The following is a 17748-nucleotide window of genomic DNA, read 5'->3' as shown; positions in this document are numbered from 1 at the left end:
TGACTGTGTGCTGGATTTTGTTTTTACTGCTTTTGGTACTCAGGGCACTTTACCACTGCTGATCAGCATTAAATTGCAAGTGTTCCCTGTATAAGTTGTAATTGTGATTGGTTATCAATGACTGGCATATTTGACTTACTAGTACGTCCCTTGTACAGGGCACCATGTGACCTTAGGGCTTGTAAATAAAATGCTACTAGTGCGCCTGCAACTCTGATTGTACCACTCACGAGTAGCCCTGTAAACATGACTCAGGCCTGCCATCGCAGTGTCTGTGTGCACAGTTTAAACTGCAATATCAATTGGGTAAGAGCACCCACTTGCCAGGCCCAAACCTTCCCTTTGAGTACATGTAAGGCACCCATAACGTAGGCCCAAGGTAGCCCCTTGGGCAGGATGCAGTATATTTAAAAGGTAGGACATGTACTGTTTTTTTTTTACGTCCTGATAGTGAAATGCTGCCAAATATGGTTTTCACTATTGCAAGGCCTACCCCTCCTGTTGGCCAACATGGGGACTGACTTGAAATATATTTTAAGTGTAATTTACCCTTGGGAGCAGATAGAGATGTGGAGTTTGTGGTCTGTGGACAATTTTAAAAAACATCTTTTAGTGAAGGTGTTTTTTAACTTGTGTGTTTTAAAATGTCACTTTTAGAAAGTGGACATTTCTTGCTTACCCATTCTGTGACTGAGCCTGTCTGTGGAATGCACATCTGGCTCAGGATGAAAGTTGGACTTGTTGTGAATTCACTCTAGACAGTCACACAAAGGGAGCTGAGGTGCCCTGCATATCCTGATGGGTCTTCATGGGCTAGAGTGGTAAGAGGAACTGACACTTGCACCTGAATAGGACTGTGCCTGTCCTTACACAATACTGTCTCCGTCCCCCTAGAGCGTGTCTGCAACCAGGGCTGGAAAGGCGGGTCTTGTGCACTACAAAGACTTCCTTTTCTAAGTTAAAGGCGGGAATGAGTATAAGTACTGGAACCAAAACCCCAGACTTTTAGAACACTTCTGGATCAAGAGGAGACACTGCCAAGGAGAAGGGTTGAAGAGCTGTGAGGATGAGTACTGCCCCTCTGCTGTGTGTGCTTTGCTGGGGTGGCTTGCGGTTGCTGCTTCTGCTTTGGAGAGGACAAAGACTGGACTTTGCTGTGTATCCTTCTAGTGAAGTTTCTCCAAGGGGTTGGACTGAGCTTGCCTCCTGTTAAGAAGTCTCAGGGACATCAAAGACTTCACCTGCTAGTCCCTGGGTTCTCTTGCTGAGGACCCTGACTTGCCAAGAGGTGCCCACTCCAGTACCTGGGCTCTTGGGAGTTAAATCTGGCATAAAACAAGAAAAGGAAGGCACATTGACTTCGGACTACTATAGAACGGGCGCGCTGCCCGACTGCGCACAGCTGCTGTTGTACAGCCATTTTAACGTTGGCTTTGGCCACAGGATTTTAGCAACTAGGACTGCTGATTGTGCCCTTTAGACTTTTGACATTTTATTATGCTTCATCTTATTTTTCAGAATCAGCCACTTTCGTGGTGCTTTTTTATTTTCTTCATCTAGTTGTTCTTTTGCCTAGGAAAGTATTGCATTTCTTAGCAAGACATTCTTTTCACTTTGTGCTTTCCTCCAGGCTGCAGCAAGATAGGGTTGCCGGCAAAGTGGTACACTGTGTCGCCAACATTCAAAGAAATGCACACATCTTTACTTGGGACACTTTTCCCAGAAGATCAGCTGTTTTAATATAAAAACACTTCCCTGTCCCATGCACGTTAGAGGGAGATTCCAGCCAGATGACCAGAACCGCATGCTGACTGACTTTGTTACATCTGCCTGCTAACACTACCAGTTCCCTGGCTAAATGGAGATGGTGTCTCTGTAGACAACAGGCTACCTTGCTCAGGTATGGGGGATGATGTCTTCCTCGGGGGGTCCTGAAGGGCGGGTTAGAGCTTATTATGCTGTGCTCTCAAATATCTTAGGTAGGAACCACATATATTACAAGCATCGTGACAGTATGGTGGGGCTTCTCCTGTGTTTTACTTTTCTTGTCACGATTTTGCTTCTAACATTCTAATTATTGCAATACATGCCATTTTATCTATGATGCAGCTGATTCAATAAATCCTATTGAACAATTTTCTACCTTTGTTTCCCTTTGCATGTGTGAGACTAATGTAACTGGGAGAAAAGGATGAGATCTGATACACCAAGATTTCCCTGAGTAATCATTATGTAATTCGCCCTGTTGCCACAGATCATCCCTGCTCTTGGGCAGAAATTAGGTGATGCTTTTTGGGCGGAAATGGATTAGGTCAACAGTTGTCACATAGTGGGATTGGATTTAGTTCCCCACAATTCAGGTGATACTGCTGCCCGAATCCAGCTGCCTCATTAGGATAATGAGAGTCCATGTGACACTCCCTGCACCCAAAGCTGTGGTCTTGGCTGAAGTACAACAACTGCAACTGACACCACAGGCCCTACGCTGCCACAACGTCTCTAAAGTCCCACAACATTGTAAGTCCTGAGTGCCGTGTCCCCAACGTCTGTGACACCTGACTCCACCACGGCATCTGTGGCCCTGTGGTGTGACCGCGATCCTGCAAAATCACCCCATCACATCTTGACCTGCTGGACTCATTGACATGCCATATTGTATGGAACTGACGCCACACCGCACCTCACCTCCACTGCCACCGTAAGGAACCGATGCCTCACTTCCCCTGTGTAGCAGTAAGGAACTGATGCCTCACTGGGTCCAGCGATGCGCCACCTCCACTGCTTCGTGCCACGTCTTTGACTCTTCCTTGTTTCTAAGGTACTATACCTGGGGTTCATGCAAATCCATGACTGGCGCCACACTCCCTCCTAAGTGGCACTGGACTGTTGGAAATGACTCTTTCACAATGTCCCAGTTGGAACTAGTGAGTTTCTAAGCACTTTGTTGGGATTTAATCCTTTAAAATTCATATCTTTGCTTGTGTATATTGGATTTTTGTCATTTTGGTCTTGTTGTACTTTGATAAATACTGGCTATTTTTTCTAAACTGGTGTGGTGTTTGTTTGTAGTGTTTTCACTGTGTTACTGTGTGCAGGTACAAATACTTAAGCATTGCCTCTGAGATAAGCCTGACTGCTTGTGCCAAGCTACTAAAGGGGTGAGCGGGGTTTTCTAAGGAGTGTGACTCCCTTATCCTGACGAGGTTGAGGGTCCCTACTTGGGCAGGGTGCAAACTGACTGCCAAATAAAGACCTAATTTCCAACATTCCAAAATTTATGACAAATAAATAATTTGTAGATTTGCAACAATTCCTGTGAATTACGTGTTTTGAACCCTCTGCAGTAAGAACATTATAATTTTGACTCAAAACTCGATAAACATTGATTTTCACATGTATGCTTATGTTTGGTGCCATAGCACTAAATAATTCACTACTTATACATTGTGATAATGGTGTGACATGTCTATGTGTTTGGCACTGATACAAATCATGGCTTGAGCTCAGGCCATGTGCTCAGTATTTGTGCTCAGTATCCTGCCTCCAGGTCTCAATGGGAATGGCCTGTAGCAGGGCCCAGTGGACAATAGGCATGGTCTGCAAAACGTCCTGTCCCAAATACCGCTCCTTGCAGTACTGATTAGGTATTGGGCACAGGACACGGATATTGGTTCACTACATGAGACCCAACATTACTAGGTGAGGTGCCTTTTTAGACACTTTCAAAAGCAAATATATGCCATTGCCTAAAACAGCAGATGTAAAAGCCTCCTCTTTTCTTTTTACCTGCTACCCCCCTGCATCTTCATGGCTCACCTGTGCTTCTTCATGGCCCCGCAAGGTCGAGAATCCTGGAGTAGGGCCTCTATAAAGGGTGTCTTTACAAGTCCAAAAGTGCCCGAATTTGCAAACATGGGTCACTTTTTTTTAACATCTAATTCAATAATCGGAGCCACTTTTATTTTAATGCCCGGGCCTATTTTCTGCCCCAGCCCGACCCTGTGCATTGTTTATCAAAACACAGTTCCTTAAATCTTCAAGAGGCCGATAGTGATGTTAAGTCGTATACACTTCCACATTTTATTTACAGCATGTGGCGGGACTCTACGTCCATGCTTAGGTCACAGGAGGTGAGGAGATGTTCCTTCTCCTGTCTACCCTGATCGTAGAGCTGCAGACAAGGGTGTCATGGTGACCTGACAATATCTAGACCGCAGGCAATTTGGCAGGCAACATTTGGAAACGGTATGGCGGGATATTTTGCTTCAGAGGGTATTCGACTAAAGTGGAGTGAAGCATATGTAGAATGGTGAAATCGGTAAGAGTTAAGTAAGTCACCGTTTTGCTCTAATAACAGAACGCTGACAGTGAATTCGATGCAGAATGTGTGGCGGCACATTTTTGGGACTGTTATTCTGCTACGAGATTAATGGTATTATTGCCTGTGCGGTGCATATGATGACATGAGTGCCCAACGAGCAGTGCCTTCTGGTGTATGCTGTTGTAAAAGCCCGGGTGCTGTGATAGGTGTGTGCCAGGAGACATGTCTTCATGCCTGTATGTGGTACACCATTCTGCAGTGACTTCTCATCTGAGAGACAGGGTGTGTCAGACTGATTCCTTAGTGCTCTGAGACTACTACAGACACAGGAAAAACTGAAAGTTGGCATTTGGGAGGTATCAACGCTTCTGAAAGAGAAGACTTAGACTACAATACTGTTGTTTCATATATTCATACTTACTCATCGTCTGCCAACTATGGCCCTACGAGGGCCAGGACTCATACTTCATTTCTTTAATATACCTGTTTTAAGGTGTCACTTGTTGCACATGGCGACACAGAATCCCCTGCGTGATGTGTGCTTATGTGGCCTACCAGGCGTTCTCACTCTGACAAAGTTTATTGACAGCCCGGCAGACGAATTTTCATTCACCTCCAAAAAATGATTACAACTTATGTTCTTGTTTAGTTGTCCGTGTTATCAGGATGGGTTCTTAAATGTCTTACACATATTGCTTACAGTGACAGACTCCCAGAAGTAGGCAAGTCGAGGTCACTTGTCTAGAAAATCAAGCCTATACAAATGTTCATTATTGTTTTGCAGTCCTATCAAATGCAGCGGTCCCTCAGCTCGACCTAGAGTTGTAATTTATTATTAGAAACATTACCAAGGCCAAACAATATAGTTAGCAGAACAAACCATCTGTTCTGACCACAAGTGGATTTTGTAAATTATAGCTGCCTACAGCCATCTGTTCGAAAAGCGCAAGTTTAACTCTCAGGACTTTGAGGGAAGTTCCACAAAAGCATACTAGCAAATAAACATATCCTGGTTTGAAATGTGTCGTGAATGTATTTTTATGTTTTTTACTTGGGGCAATAATGTATTTATTATGGAGTCTTGACGAACAGAAATATTTAACAACTATACCTTAAGAATTGCCTTTTTAAGCCAATTTCTTGTGTATACTGTTGCATAAAATGCACTAATTTGCCTATTCCCCTTGACCCCGCTTAGGAATAGTTAGGCGAACTAGCTTCACTTTTAGTGGTTAAGCCCCAACACTTTGAAATTGTACCAGCCTCCTCTATGGCTAGCTGCATTTCCATAGTTTCGGACCCGACTAGACTGGAAACCTATAGTCAGGAAGGTTCAGGTACAGTTTCACTGGAATATGAATGACTGATCGTGAATTAAACCACTGTCCGTGGCAATCTTGGTGGTGGGCAGTGCCAGAGGATGCTAAGCCTGTGGGGTAAGTCAGGGAGGCCAACCATTGTCACGGTTTGGGGGCCTGTACAGTCAGTGACACTGCTGTGGAGTGGAATTCCAATGTCAGTTTTCTCTCACCCATCTGCCAGCAGTGTGGACTGCAGAGTCTGCTCAATACCACACCCCTGCTGGTATAACTGGTGTGGGAGTAGAGCGCAGCACTACCTGTTATGTGAAAGAGTGTTGATCAAGTCCTCCTTGAATTTTGATAGTGTGACCCACCTTAACTTGTGTGCACTAAATAGGTAAGTGCTTGGTATAGGTGCCAAAGGTTCTCTACCATTCACTAGGTTTGGAGCAGTTAAGGACACTGCCACAGGCATTTCCTTGGGGTGGGGGGCTTCTTTAGAGTAGAGAATGCCTTCACCAGTTACAATGTATGAAAGCTTACAAGCATCTGCGGTTCACTAGCATTCGGAAGCATACATGGTTCAGTGGTGGACAAGTAATAAATGTGGTCCCTTGAATAGCTCAGTGGGCATGGTGCATGCCACCAGAGGAGTGGGGCTTGGCAGTATTTCTGAGTGTTGTCATAGAATGAAGGGATAGACACTGGGTATTGCAACTGGCCGCCCCATTGAGTGAGTCACAATTTATACTACAGGGGGACTTTGCAGCCAATCATGAGATGTCCTAACTATGGAAAAACTCAGATCCACTAAAGTAGAGGTTGTTGTCCAACCAGCAGGCCTTCTAGATCTCCAATGGATGTGCTGCCACCTCCGAGGAGCATCAGTCGATTCTTGACCCCAGAATCCAGCACTTAGCTAATGACAAGTGTGATCGTATCCTCCTGGCCACACAGTAAGTTAAGACAGTGATGGTACAGAACATTGATATGGTTGCTGTCAAAGGAAAACTCGTGAGAACAGATGCCTTGAAGAGGATGAACTATACTAACAAGTCCAAAACGTTTAGGACAAGACACGATTTTCAGAATACAAGCCAGAGAATGTCAAGGTAGGATCAAGTAGGAACTAAATCTTCATTGTGGGGTGCCAGGAAAAACACCAGAGTTCTTCCTTGGAACACTTCCTGGAAGATTGGCTTATAAAGGTAATTACAGGCTTGTTAAAGTCCTTGTAGTTGATAAAGCACTTAGTGCAGCGGTTCCTCAGCCTTGACAAGGAGCTAGGCCCCACCCAATAATTTCAAGGCTGAAACAATACTGACTGTGACATCTTTTTGCAAAGAGCAAGACAAGTGGTGCTGGGTAAATAGGACTCTGGCCTAGTTTTACAAGGTTTGGCTTTCCCACCAATGGGTGTCTAAACTTAGTTCAGTGCACCAGCGCTTGAGCATAAAAGTCCACGTTATTGTATTCCCACACAACCCATTAACCATACTTGCTGATGTGGGTTGGTGCTTTCTTGGTTAGTAACAGTTATGAACAATCGTTCATTAATGAGTTACAAACTCAAAGATCGCTAGAAATAGAGTATACATTTCAACTTATTTATTTTTAAATAATTTCAAAATTCCTGAATTTATTGCATGAAATATTGTTTGGTAACATCACAAAAGATAACAACTAAAAGCAGGCAACAGTTTTCATCAACATTGAAAACATCAGAGAGGAACTGTATCATCACAACGTGTAGCCCTTAGCACCCTCCCTGTGCTAACTCTAGGTGCTATGCTAGTTCAAGCAGATGAATATACATATATTGGCCCATTTATTGAGTTTCAAAGGTTGAGTGCATGCCTGGGATAATATGATTTGTTTTCTATTTGAAATAGCTTACCAGCTATTTTGAACACAAGGGCAAGAAGATTGTGTCTGTGCAAGAACACAATCCTGGCACCAGTCAGTGAAAGCAGAATGTTTTGCAGAGTCTTGATAGAGACTTCTACATTTAAGGTAGAATTTGGTGCTGTGCACTTCTTGATCTGCTTCTGGGTCTGTGCATTGGGGGAAATTTCTCTCTCCAAATCGGTGGCACTTCATGTTTTTTTATAGGAATCACCACTTACCTTTACCCTGCATTGGTGGCTTTCCACCTAGTTCCAGACATTACAAATATGAACCAGTATGTTAGTTCAAGTCATAACCAGTATCGACCAGCATGACATTAAAAGTATCTCAATTCAGCCTGCATGTTTACTTTATGCATTTACTGTCTGACCTTGAAACCTAGTTATCATCAAGCAATTAGCATCAGATTTATGTTCATTTAGATGTTTATCAAGGTCATTGTTCGGATGAATTGACACTTTCACGAGGTCCACAAAAGATAACAGCATGCAGCAATTGTGTCAAAGGTAGACAGGCTAACTTAACAAGCTCAAAATTGATTCTAGCCTTCATGTGTTTGAGAACCTAAAATAAAGAAGCCTAATACCAAATGCTTTAAATAAATAAAGCAATATAATTATGTTATTGATTGGTCATAATGTTTATGACATCACTCAAATAACTTTTAAACTAATCAATTGCTGACTGTGGTTTTGCATGATCTTGCTTATTATAACTTCATGACACATTAACAGAACAGAAGCACATGCTAAGAAATGTGCATTTGATGGAATCACAGTTCATTACTTGTTGCATGTCCAATACCACATTTTCAGACTGACTTCAGCATAAGAAGACATGACTTTACCACAATGGGAGCCATTATACCTGAATATACTGTTGTTCCTATATTCCCATACTACACTCTTACAGTCTAGAGCTCTTGCAACAAAGTTTTGGAAGTGAAATGGTGACTGTAGATTCTGGGACAGAAGTACATAATTTGGTTTCTAGTGACAATTAAATAATGGCTAGTGGACTCTCTCACTTCATCACAGAAGCAACAGCAGTCAATGACAGGACATAAGAGAATGTTAACATGCTGGACAGACTCAGTAACCACTGTAACTAAGGTCAGTGACAGACACACAGGAGGAAAAATCAATGCATGAACCCAAGGAACCACCAGAGACTCAAGGGCAGCAGACAGAGTAACAGTTCTGGATTGCATAAGGAGGACAAAGCATGGATCACAAAAGGATGGTGGGGGCGAGGCTAAATGCACACAGATGACTCTGAGTCAAGGTTAGAACTTTGGAATTACACCATTTCAGAGGGTGTATCTGACATGTATGTTATCCTGTTGATCTAAGCTGGAGCTGCAATGGGTGGGAAATTGTTTCACCTGACCTGGAGAAGGATCGATATGATCTCTCACATTGCTTAATGAGCTAATTTGACAAGCTGAACTATATTTATACCACACACCAGATTCTGTTATTGACAACTGATGTCTCTCTAGATTTTATGTGTGGCCTGGGGTACCAAGTACACCTTAACATTAGGGGTATGGCCACACCAGCGACACAAAGTTCACACATACTTGAAACACAAAGGGAGTCCACATAGTAATTGTGAAGGAAACACACATTCCCAGCGATGAGAGATGGAAGACTGAGAGATGTTGAAGGGGACATGTATGCCACAAAACTACTCAGCTTTTGTGAGGTGTTGTTTATCGGAATTAGACCAGGGGTCTCAATTCTGTGCATCGACCACTAGATGTAATTGGAAGCCAGATAATTATGGCTCAAATGTAAATGGATGGGGAAGTGATGGCCCTGGTAGGACCTCATACCCCCAATATTGCACCAATGGTCTTCCGAGTGTTACACTGTTCCTGCATGGACTATGCATGGGAATACTGATATGTGGTGGAGACTTTAACGGTGTTGCTGACACTGCATGAGAGCAACCATTTCCTGCTCTCTCAGGTGCACCAAGCACTAGAAGAGTGAGTGGGCTGTGCTCAGCATGCCGGTTGACTGTCTGGGGTAGGAGGGGGGGTTGGACAGGGGCCTGGCAGTAGGGCAGGCCCTGGGGCCAACTCCCACCAAAGGCTATGCACAGCTTAGGGTTGGCTGCCTGCACGCAGTTGGATGCAGGCCAGATCCTGAAGCAAAGCCACGCTGCGCATAGCCAAAGGGATTGGCTTTTCGTATGACAACAAAATATTACATTACATTTTTAAAAACGTGGGCATTCACTGAAAAAAGGTTAAAACAACGTTATAGTTAGGTGAGAATTACAGTAACAACATAATGTATTAAATTTACAAAACAACGTCTGGTAACTATACCTTGTACCCTAGGGTACCTATAGCTCAAGCCCTCACTATGCACTGCTAATTACCTCACTTGATGCTTTTCTCATAAGAGAAAATATTATACCTACCATTCTATATTTGAAATTGGAAAGATGCTTGGTATGGATCACATATGCCATATTTGAAGGATTGCTCACCCCTCACTTGATGGAGCTGCATGAACATATTATTACTTTGCAGCACAACTTCAATGAATGCTAAAGAGATGGCAGAGCCTAAATCACATGAGGACATGTTCTTTACAAAGGCACTTGTGACAATCTCACTACTGCTGGATTTTTGGGGCCCATTGAAAAGCGGAAGCTTCCAAAACTGACTGGCAGTGCAAAGGACTGCTGCTGGCCTGTATATGTCTGGAAGATAAAAAATGAACATTGCCAATGCTCTCGAGCTTCTGCTCTGGCGTGATGGGAGGCCCAGAGGCATGGTGCAAGAGGTGAGGTCAAAGACTCGGACACAAGTGGCAAGCTCCAAAATGGGTGGCAAGTATGTAGCTGAGAAAATGAAAATGTTTGAAGAAATTAAGACAGAAAACTAACTGTCAGTATTACAGTTAGTCATCTATAACAGACTGACCCATGCAATATCGCGTATGTGGGAAAATGATTCTGATGATTCACTTGTAGACAGACCTCAATGCGCTAGGGCAGCCAAATAAACTTCCAGGAGACTGGGTATAGGGCACAAGAGTTACTGCTGACACGGACGCAGGACACAAAGCAGTGACACAACTGTACATAGAGCTCCGAAGAAGAACTGCTGAAGTACTGAAGTCAACAAACATTAATGAGAGTACCAATTTAGGCAAAGCACTTGCAGAGGAGAATGGGGCAGAACGAAAAGCTTCCCACTGAATTAAAACTATCAAGATATTCTAGATTTTAAATATTATTATTACAAACATTTAAAAAGCACATATTTCACCACAAAATTATCATGACACCATATACAACATACATACAATTTAATTACTCGCACCAGGTATACCTGACTTTTTTTAAGCTACACTACATTAAATGTAGAATTCACAGTACAGACTTCTGAAGTTGTGATAAGGGAGTTTTCATCTTCCGTGTGGATATGCCACAAACTAGCAGCCTTTTAGAAAGCTATTGCACCAATCTTACCTGAAAAGACAGGCAAGAATAATGCATATGATCCTATGAATTTCTTAATGGTGGATATGCCAAGATCCATGGAAGCCAAATCTTCTTACCCAGGGAAGAGATTTGAAAAAAGAGTTTTTTTAACGGTGGACAATGTTAAACATTCAGACTTGAGCACTGATAGTGCATATCTGACAATGATAATAATGAACTACAATATAAGTAATATTACCATTTGTTTCTTGAAATCTTCAATAAATAATTATGATAAAAAGGAAGGCCTGAAAGTAAAGAGAAAAGTCAGGATGCAAAGAATTAAGAAATGATTAGATTAAGAGAGATAAAGTCAGATTGTCATCATCTCTTGAAAATAAAAAAGGCTAGATATAGGTTGTGATGTCGTAGAGTGGGTTGCTAAGCATTGGCTGCTTAATGAATAAAGCCTCCCAGCAGCATAATATCAGATAATGTGATAAGAGATTTGCCTTTCATTAGTGCCAGGAAGGCTGAGACTTGCTCCTAAAAGATGATGAGGATGTCTACTTCATGTAGACAAAGCACAATGTGCTGATTCTCATCTTTTGACACCTACCTTTGACGATAGAGTTTCAGGGCAGACCCATGGTTGCAATGGTTTCTCTGGGATTACAAGGGAACATCGTTTTAACTGAACAAACGTTTGCTAAGACATGGTTAATGGGCTCATCCAGAACATAGCAGAGGTCGAATATTCCAAGGTACAATACAAACAGAAAAGGGAGAACACAGTACGCAGGCTGGCAAGAATTCTTTAGGAATACCAACATACTCACAGGCTTCTGGATAAAGGGTACTACAAACAGAGAGGTTCTAAATGATTACCACTTACAGGAGAAACCCCCTGCCCTTGGATATACCACTGATAGAAAGAGTACCGGAGGAACTTGAATATAGATTATTTTTAAATAACAATGAATATGCATGTTCTGTTAATCAATTGTATGGCATGTGGTATTGGTAAAACGCAAACCAAGCCAAAATACAGTGGACTGCTATATAAAGTAGTCAACTAACTTCATTAGATGAATAGTACAGAGCACAGTGCTTGTCAAGTTAACTTAAATTACATTTAAAGGGTTGGATAGAAAAGAACAGCACTTACCTTTTTGCGATTTCTTACATTTTTAAATAATTCATTGTCCGAAGAAATAGTTTTGGCATAAACCACATGCTCAAGAGGTAGAATAGGATGTCGTACCAATGAATGAAAATTAACTTATTAATTTGTTACATAAATAAATTCTTATTTTCATATGGCAATGAGTGTCTGCGTTTTATAGCACATGAAGTTATCACAATGCCATGACACATTTACAAAGGAATTGAAAAGATTCACTTTGGAAAAATGTGACATAACACCAGTGATTGAATGAAGAAAATGTATCGATAAAATGAAATAACAGAGAGAAAAAACAGTTATAAAGAGAAAAGAGAATACAGTAGATAGCTAAAAAAAAAAGTGGGGCACATCAACCGTACATTGAAATGCAGAAAGCCAGTCTGAACCATCAAAAGGCAATTTTTCGTGCACCACAAACTGGCACAACTGCAGCCCTCACAGCAGACAAATTATGATTTAGAAAGACAGGAGATGGTGGAAGGTGTCAGACCAAAGTCAGTCAATAACATAGTTATTGTCAAATAAGCTAACTCCACAGATGCCCTCACCTGCACCTTAGGCGATAAATTGGCTGACGGCCAGTTACCATAGGTTTTGACTTAGTGGTGGGTAGTAATGCTAGATAATAATATTGAAAGCATGCAGCGGTTTGATGGGTTCCTGAGTTAACTCATCTAATGCATAGATTAGTGCATATTTTACAAACCCCAGGGTAAAATAGTGGTGGGTTGACCAAGTATTTCATACTTCAAAGCAGGCCTATTTAGAGGGTAAACAAATTCTAGGAGGCAGTCATGTGATCCGCAAGCATGAAGATTATATGCTAACAAATAAGTATCATGTATGGTCCCATTGCCTGGGAAAGGGGAAAGGCAATGCTATTTTACATTTAGTGGCCAACACCCTTGCTTCTAAGGTAATTAAAATGGACCACTGTGTCAACAACAGTAATATCCTTTACATAAAGAACTTTGAGATTTGTGCGATTTAGCTCCAGATTTAAAGAGGTGGCACTGCTATACAACAGTAGCATGTAATATGTTTAACTAAAATAAAGTGACAACATTATAATTTAAAAAATAGGTGCTGTGTACCTGTGACGAATCTGAGGTAACCACCACAGACCTGCAGCGCGCATGCCTGCACTTTTTTGTAGAAGGAGGTCTTGTTGATGAATCACAGTAGTTTTCTTTCACAGGGTTTCTGTTGTCATCAACGCACCTTATCTTGCGCCACGTTTGCCCTTTCTTGCATGCCATTGAACACTACATGGGGAAACATGTTTAAAATACATATTACAGACAATACACCATTTTTTATCTCGTAACGTCAATCGATACGAACTTATATGCATTAATATAAGAATTATAGTTCACAGACCTAATATTTCAGTTTAAAAAGCAACGAAAGCTCTCCCCTTTGATTAGTGTTCTATTCGGGAAAGAAGAGGCCATTCGACGTATGATGTCATCTGCTGCAGTGTAAAGGTTTCATCAATTTGGTAAATCAATTGATTCGCAACTTCCCAAGCATTTTTTTTTTTTAATGTAAGCATTGACAAGTCCCTTTGTTAAACATGGTCAAAATTCACCTGACCTTTCCTCCAGTGGGAAATCATGCCCACCACTGTTCAAGATCACACAGGGCAGCTGATGGCCTGCCGCCACCCATTCATTCTTCCAAGACCCATTTCCTGAACACAGTTCTTGAGACTCATCCCCAAATTTGTCTACAGTTCTCCATTTACCTAACCGGTCCAATGGCACGGGCCTCCCAGGCACAGTCACATTCTGTAAGTCCCCAGTACTGTTCCCTAGCACAAGCCGAGCTGACTCCTGTTGCAAGCTCCAACCCCAGGGATCCACCATTATCTGCTTCTCACTGTCCCCTTCTCCCATCCCAGTAAAGCACAGTCATAATGATGACACATGATTTTCTGCTGCAGGCTGTATGCCCAAAACAGAGCAAGGAGAGACGGGTTTAACTTTCTCGGGCTCGGGTGTTGTTATGAAATGGGGCACAACTTCTCTACAGTGAAGCATCCCATCTACCTGGGAGAAGTTTGAATTTCACCTGACCCCAGAAATACATACCACATGGCTGTGTGATTATCCCTTAAGCTATCCCCTCACTGGTATTGCAAGCGAAATCTTTATGTTCTACCATAAACTAACATGTTCCACTCACCTGAACATTAAGTATCTAATCACTTTCAGTCCCAACTCCTCCAGAAGGATATTCACGAACTAATCCTACACGATGTACATCAGATGTAACATTTACGGTAAAGCCTTGCAAGATTCCCCTTCTGTGTCTCAAATCTAAACTTAGAGCCTCTGACATGAACACCATTATTGTGTCCATTCTAGTGAGCCTATTTTGCCTTGCAGCCTGCTTTCAGTCTGTTACAGAAAGTTGAAAGTTCCTAATGGCACTCAAAAAATGCTGAATTCTTCATGGCTGCCCCCTTCCTAGGCTGACAAGTTTGTCACTTTCACCATCAACTACATGGCAACTTGCTTGAAGTTAAAGATGTGGGTAGATCTGACATACTTTTTGCCGTGTTAATTTAGACTCTTATGAGTTACAAGTTATGACAGATTGTACATCGAGCAACTCTCAGTCGAGAGAAGATTTCTGATCCGGGAACCCTGCTGAAGGTGACCCTCACCAAGTGCACATATTCTCCCTCCCAGGAGCAGCTGAAACATTTGCTCAAAGGTATGCTGTGCGATCCACCTAGAGAAAGTCAAAGACAGGTTTGGGTATTTATTGCTGTAGCTGTAATTCAGCACAGCCTTAGAAATAGCATTAGGATGTAGGGAAATGCTCACTAAAATGCAAGGAATGTTCAATTTGTTTTCACAATCACAACAACCTAACTGCTCTTAATTTGTTTTTAATCTCTATGTGGTTATCGTTCATATTGTATGCACTAGACTGAGTATGCTGAAATAAACACTTTATTCTACATGTCCCTGTTTACTGGTGCTATTTTGAGTGTGTTGATCAGTAATGAAAGATCGTCTCTGTTGACAAAGTGTCCCTGAAAGTTGAACAGGACTAATAGTAACCTGAAAACACTGCCTGCTCGAGATTGCTTAGCAGGTTTGTGCCAGATCTGTGGTCTAACCAACCGGTTTCTCTAACTCAGTGTTGGTACACTGAACACTATCCTTGTATCAAGGGTATAGCAAGTGAACCACTGCAACTCCTGGGGATAGCCCAAGAATTCATATCACCGCCATTCTCCTCTTCATCAGTAGTCATTGCTTTATACACTCAACACTCAGCCTGATAATCCTTGGAAGGCCTCCCCCTTGAAGACGTCCATTAAACTATAAACCAATAACTAGTCCTTCTGTGATAACAGTCTTTTGACATACAATTGTTTCCCAACCAAAATGTTTACCCTATCTGAATAAATTGCCTTCATCCATTTTCTGAAATCTTAACATTTTTTTAATTTACATTTATGCATTCAAAGTGCTAACAACACTTGAGCTATCTGCCTCTTTTGGGGACTTCCAATTACCCCATTATTACTGCAGCATCCTACATTTCCTCCCATCTGTACACCAGTTTCTTCCACTAAGTCTAAATTTCCTTTGGTTTACCTGGATACATTTTTCCAACCACAGGTATGCTCATTTACAAATCTTTATTTCAGAATGTCTTCACTATGGAGCTGTTAGACCTGATGTGATTAGGCAGCCATTCCCCTGGATTTTTCGCTTTTTTTAAGTAGATTTTGTCAATTTCTCATCTTCAGAAAGCCTAGGGCTCGGAGCTCTTTTCCTCTCGCAATGCAGAGTGAAAGCATATACACTATTCATACGGATTGAGACAGGCAGTGATGCCAGTGTACGAGGTTAGCATACCCAGGCAGAACCAGGTATGGATAGGGGATAGCCTCTCCGACCCCAGGCATGCATGATTATGTGCGGTAAGAGTGGTTCCTAAAGGAGGCAGTGCATATCCATTGTGGCCATGGTGCGCACATTTATGCCTGAGTATCTCTTAACAGGAACAGAGGCTGTGGGCTCAGGCTAACCAAGGCACATGAGCACCCTGTTGGCGGCTGTAGCCGAAATGTCACCTGCGTTGGCAGGCAGGTGCGTGCACCAGGGAATGAGTGCATGGGAAGTACCGAACACCCAACCATGTTTGCACAGCCCATGAGAGGTGTTCTGCCCACATTGTAATACGGGAAGCCGAGACTTAGTAAGTCCGGCTGCAATATTAGATTGCAGGGAGCAGCCTCATACTGTCTGGTATCGTTGAACTCAGGATGGCAAACCTGCACCGTAGATAATGGTAGTTTTGTCATCACTGTCCAAGAAGTGCCGTTTTAGGGAAGTGGGTCAGGTCAGGACTGGTTATGGTGCCCTGTAAATTAGGGTTCATTCCAGCGGTACCAGGGGAATAGCACATCTGCACAGTCCCCAGTTGACTGCTATACAATTCGGGCATCCAGAACGACAGATCCCTGCCTTTGGTCACTTGATCAGATAGATGTGGGGGAGAGGATGTGACACTTGACCTTCGGATTACAAGCGTGGCACCAATAAATATGCAGATCTCCAATCCAGGACCCAGGCCCGACAGGGAGAACATTTAGGGGACACAGCTGTGGTTCAAAGGATTACCCTTTCGACCACCACTTACTTCAAAGCATTTACCTAGTATAAAAAGGGGTACTCAACTTCTGCAACTTAGAATACCACCTACGGATTTGCAGGACCTGTGCAGCTGGACTGTGTCGGTGCACTGGCAGAGGAATCTGAGTGCCCAGGAGGATATCTGTCTGAGGAGGGAATCCATGCACCCTTCCAGAATAGAGACTGGCCTGTGGCTGATTGCCTGCTGCAGTGTGGCATCCTGAGAGTGACTTTCCAAGGGCAGGTTGGCTTGCCCCTGTTTTCGGCAGAGGTCTCAGGGACATGAAAGACCTGCCAGGGGGACTCAAATTGTAATCCGTAATATCTGGAGGGAGGTGCCCTCTGTTAGGCGTACACGGTGAGAGATTCCACCTGGCAAGAGAAGTGTGTGGTGGCCAAAGGAATAAGCCTGGATACTGGGTGCATCAGGTGCGGGGTAGCAGAGTACTATGCGCAAGACTAGTGTGTGGCCCTCGAAAGTGAAAGTGTGGATCACTGCATCCTGAGAGAACTTGTTGCTGGGACTTTGTGGAGGTTGAGTGGGAAGCATTTCTTGTGTGTGAAACCTCGGCTGCATGCTCATTGTGTGCTGTGCCCGTTCAGAGGTTGGAGACCTCAGAGGTGTAGGTACAACCACAGGAGTGTTGTGCTTGGCTTAGTGCAGCACAATGGAACTTGTGGCTAGTGTGTTAGACTGGAGTGACAGTCCAGTACGGTTAAGGTCATTGTGTACTGGATGGAGTACCTCAGTCCAGAGGGGTACGGGAAACCAGGAGTTGGTTGGAGCAACCTTGTGTCTCAGGGAACCCCAAGTCATAATTTCCCTGAGTAGTGTCCTCTTTGTGTAAGGACATGGCACTGAGCACTTTCTACATCAGATCGAACCTGTCTGGGGTGGGTCACTGGATGTTCCTGGGTAACAGACAG

The 17748-nt window shown here is 42.9% G+C and overlaps 1 protein-coding gene across 1 annotated transcript in view; it reads right to left on the bottom strand.

Moving 5' to 3' along the window:
- ADAMTS20 (ADAM metallopeptidase with thrombospondin type 1 motif 20) overlaps positions 1–17748 on the bottom strand; it is a 1292194-nt gene that overhangs the window by 131866 nt on the left and 1142580 nt on the right. Inside the window, exon 33 of the mRNA XM_069228834.1 lies at positions 13255–13425. Coding sequence (XP_069084935.1) covers positions 13255–13425 — 171 coding nt within the window. The remainder of the gene's footprint in view (positions 1–13254; positions 13426–17748) is intronic.

Source organism: Pleurodeles waltl, chromosome 4_1 (assembly GCF_031143425.1).
Source record: "Pleurodeles waltl isolate 20211129_DDA chromosome 4_1, aPleWal1.hap1.20221129, whole genome shotgun sequence".
Taxonomy (NCBI): domain Eukaryota; kingdom Metazoa; phylum Chordata; class Amphibia; order Caudata; family Salamandridae; genus Pleurodeles; species Pleurodeles waltl.
The sequence above is the reverse complement of the archived record's forward strand: the minus strand, read 5'-3'. Positions and strand labels throughout refer to the sequence as shown.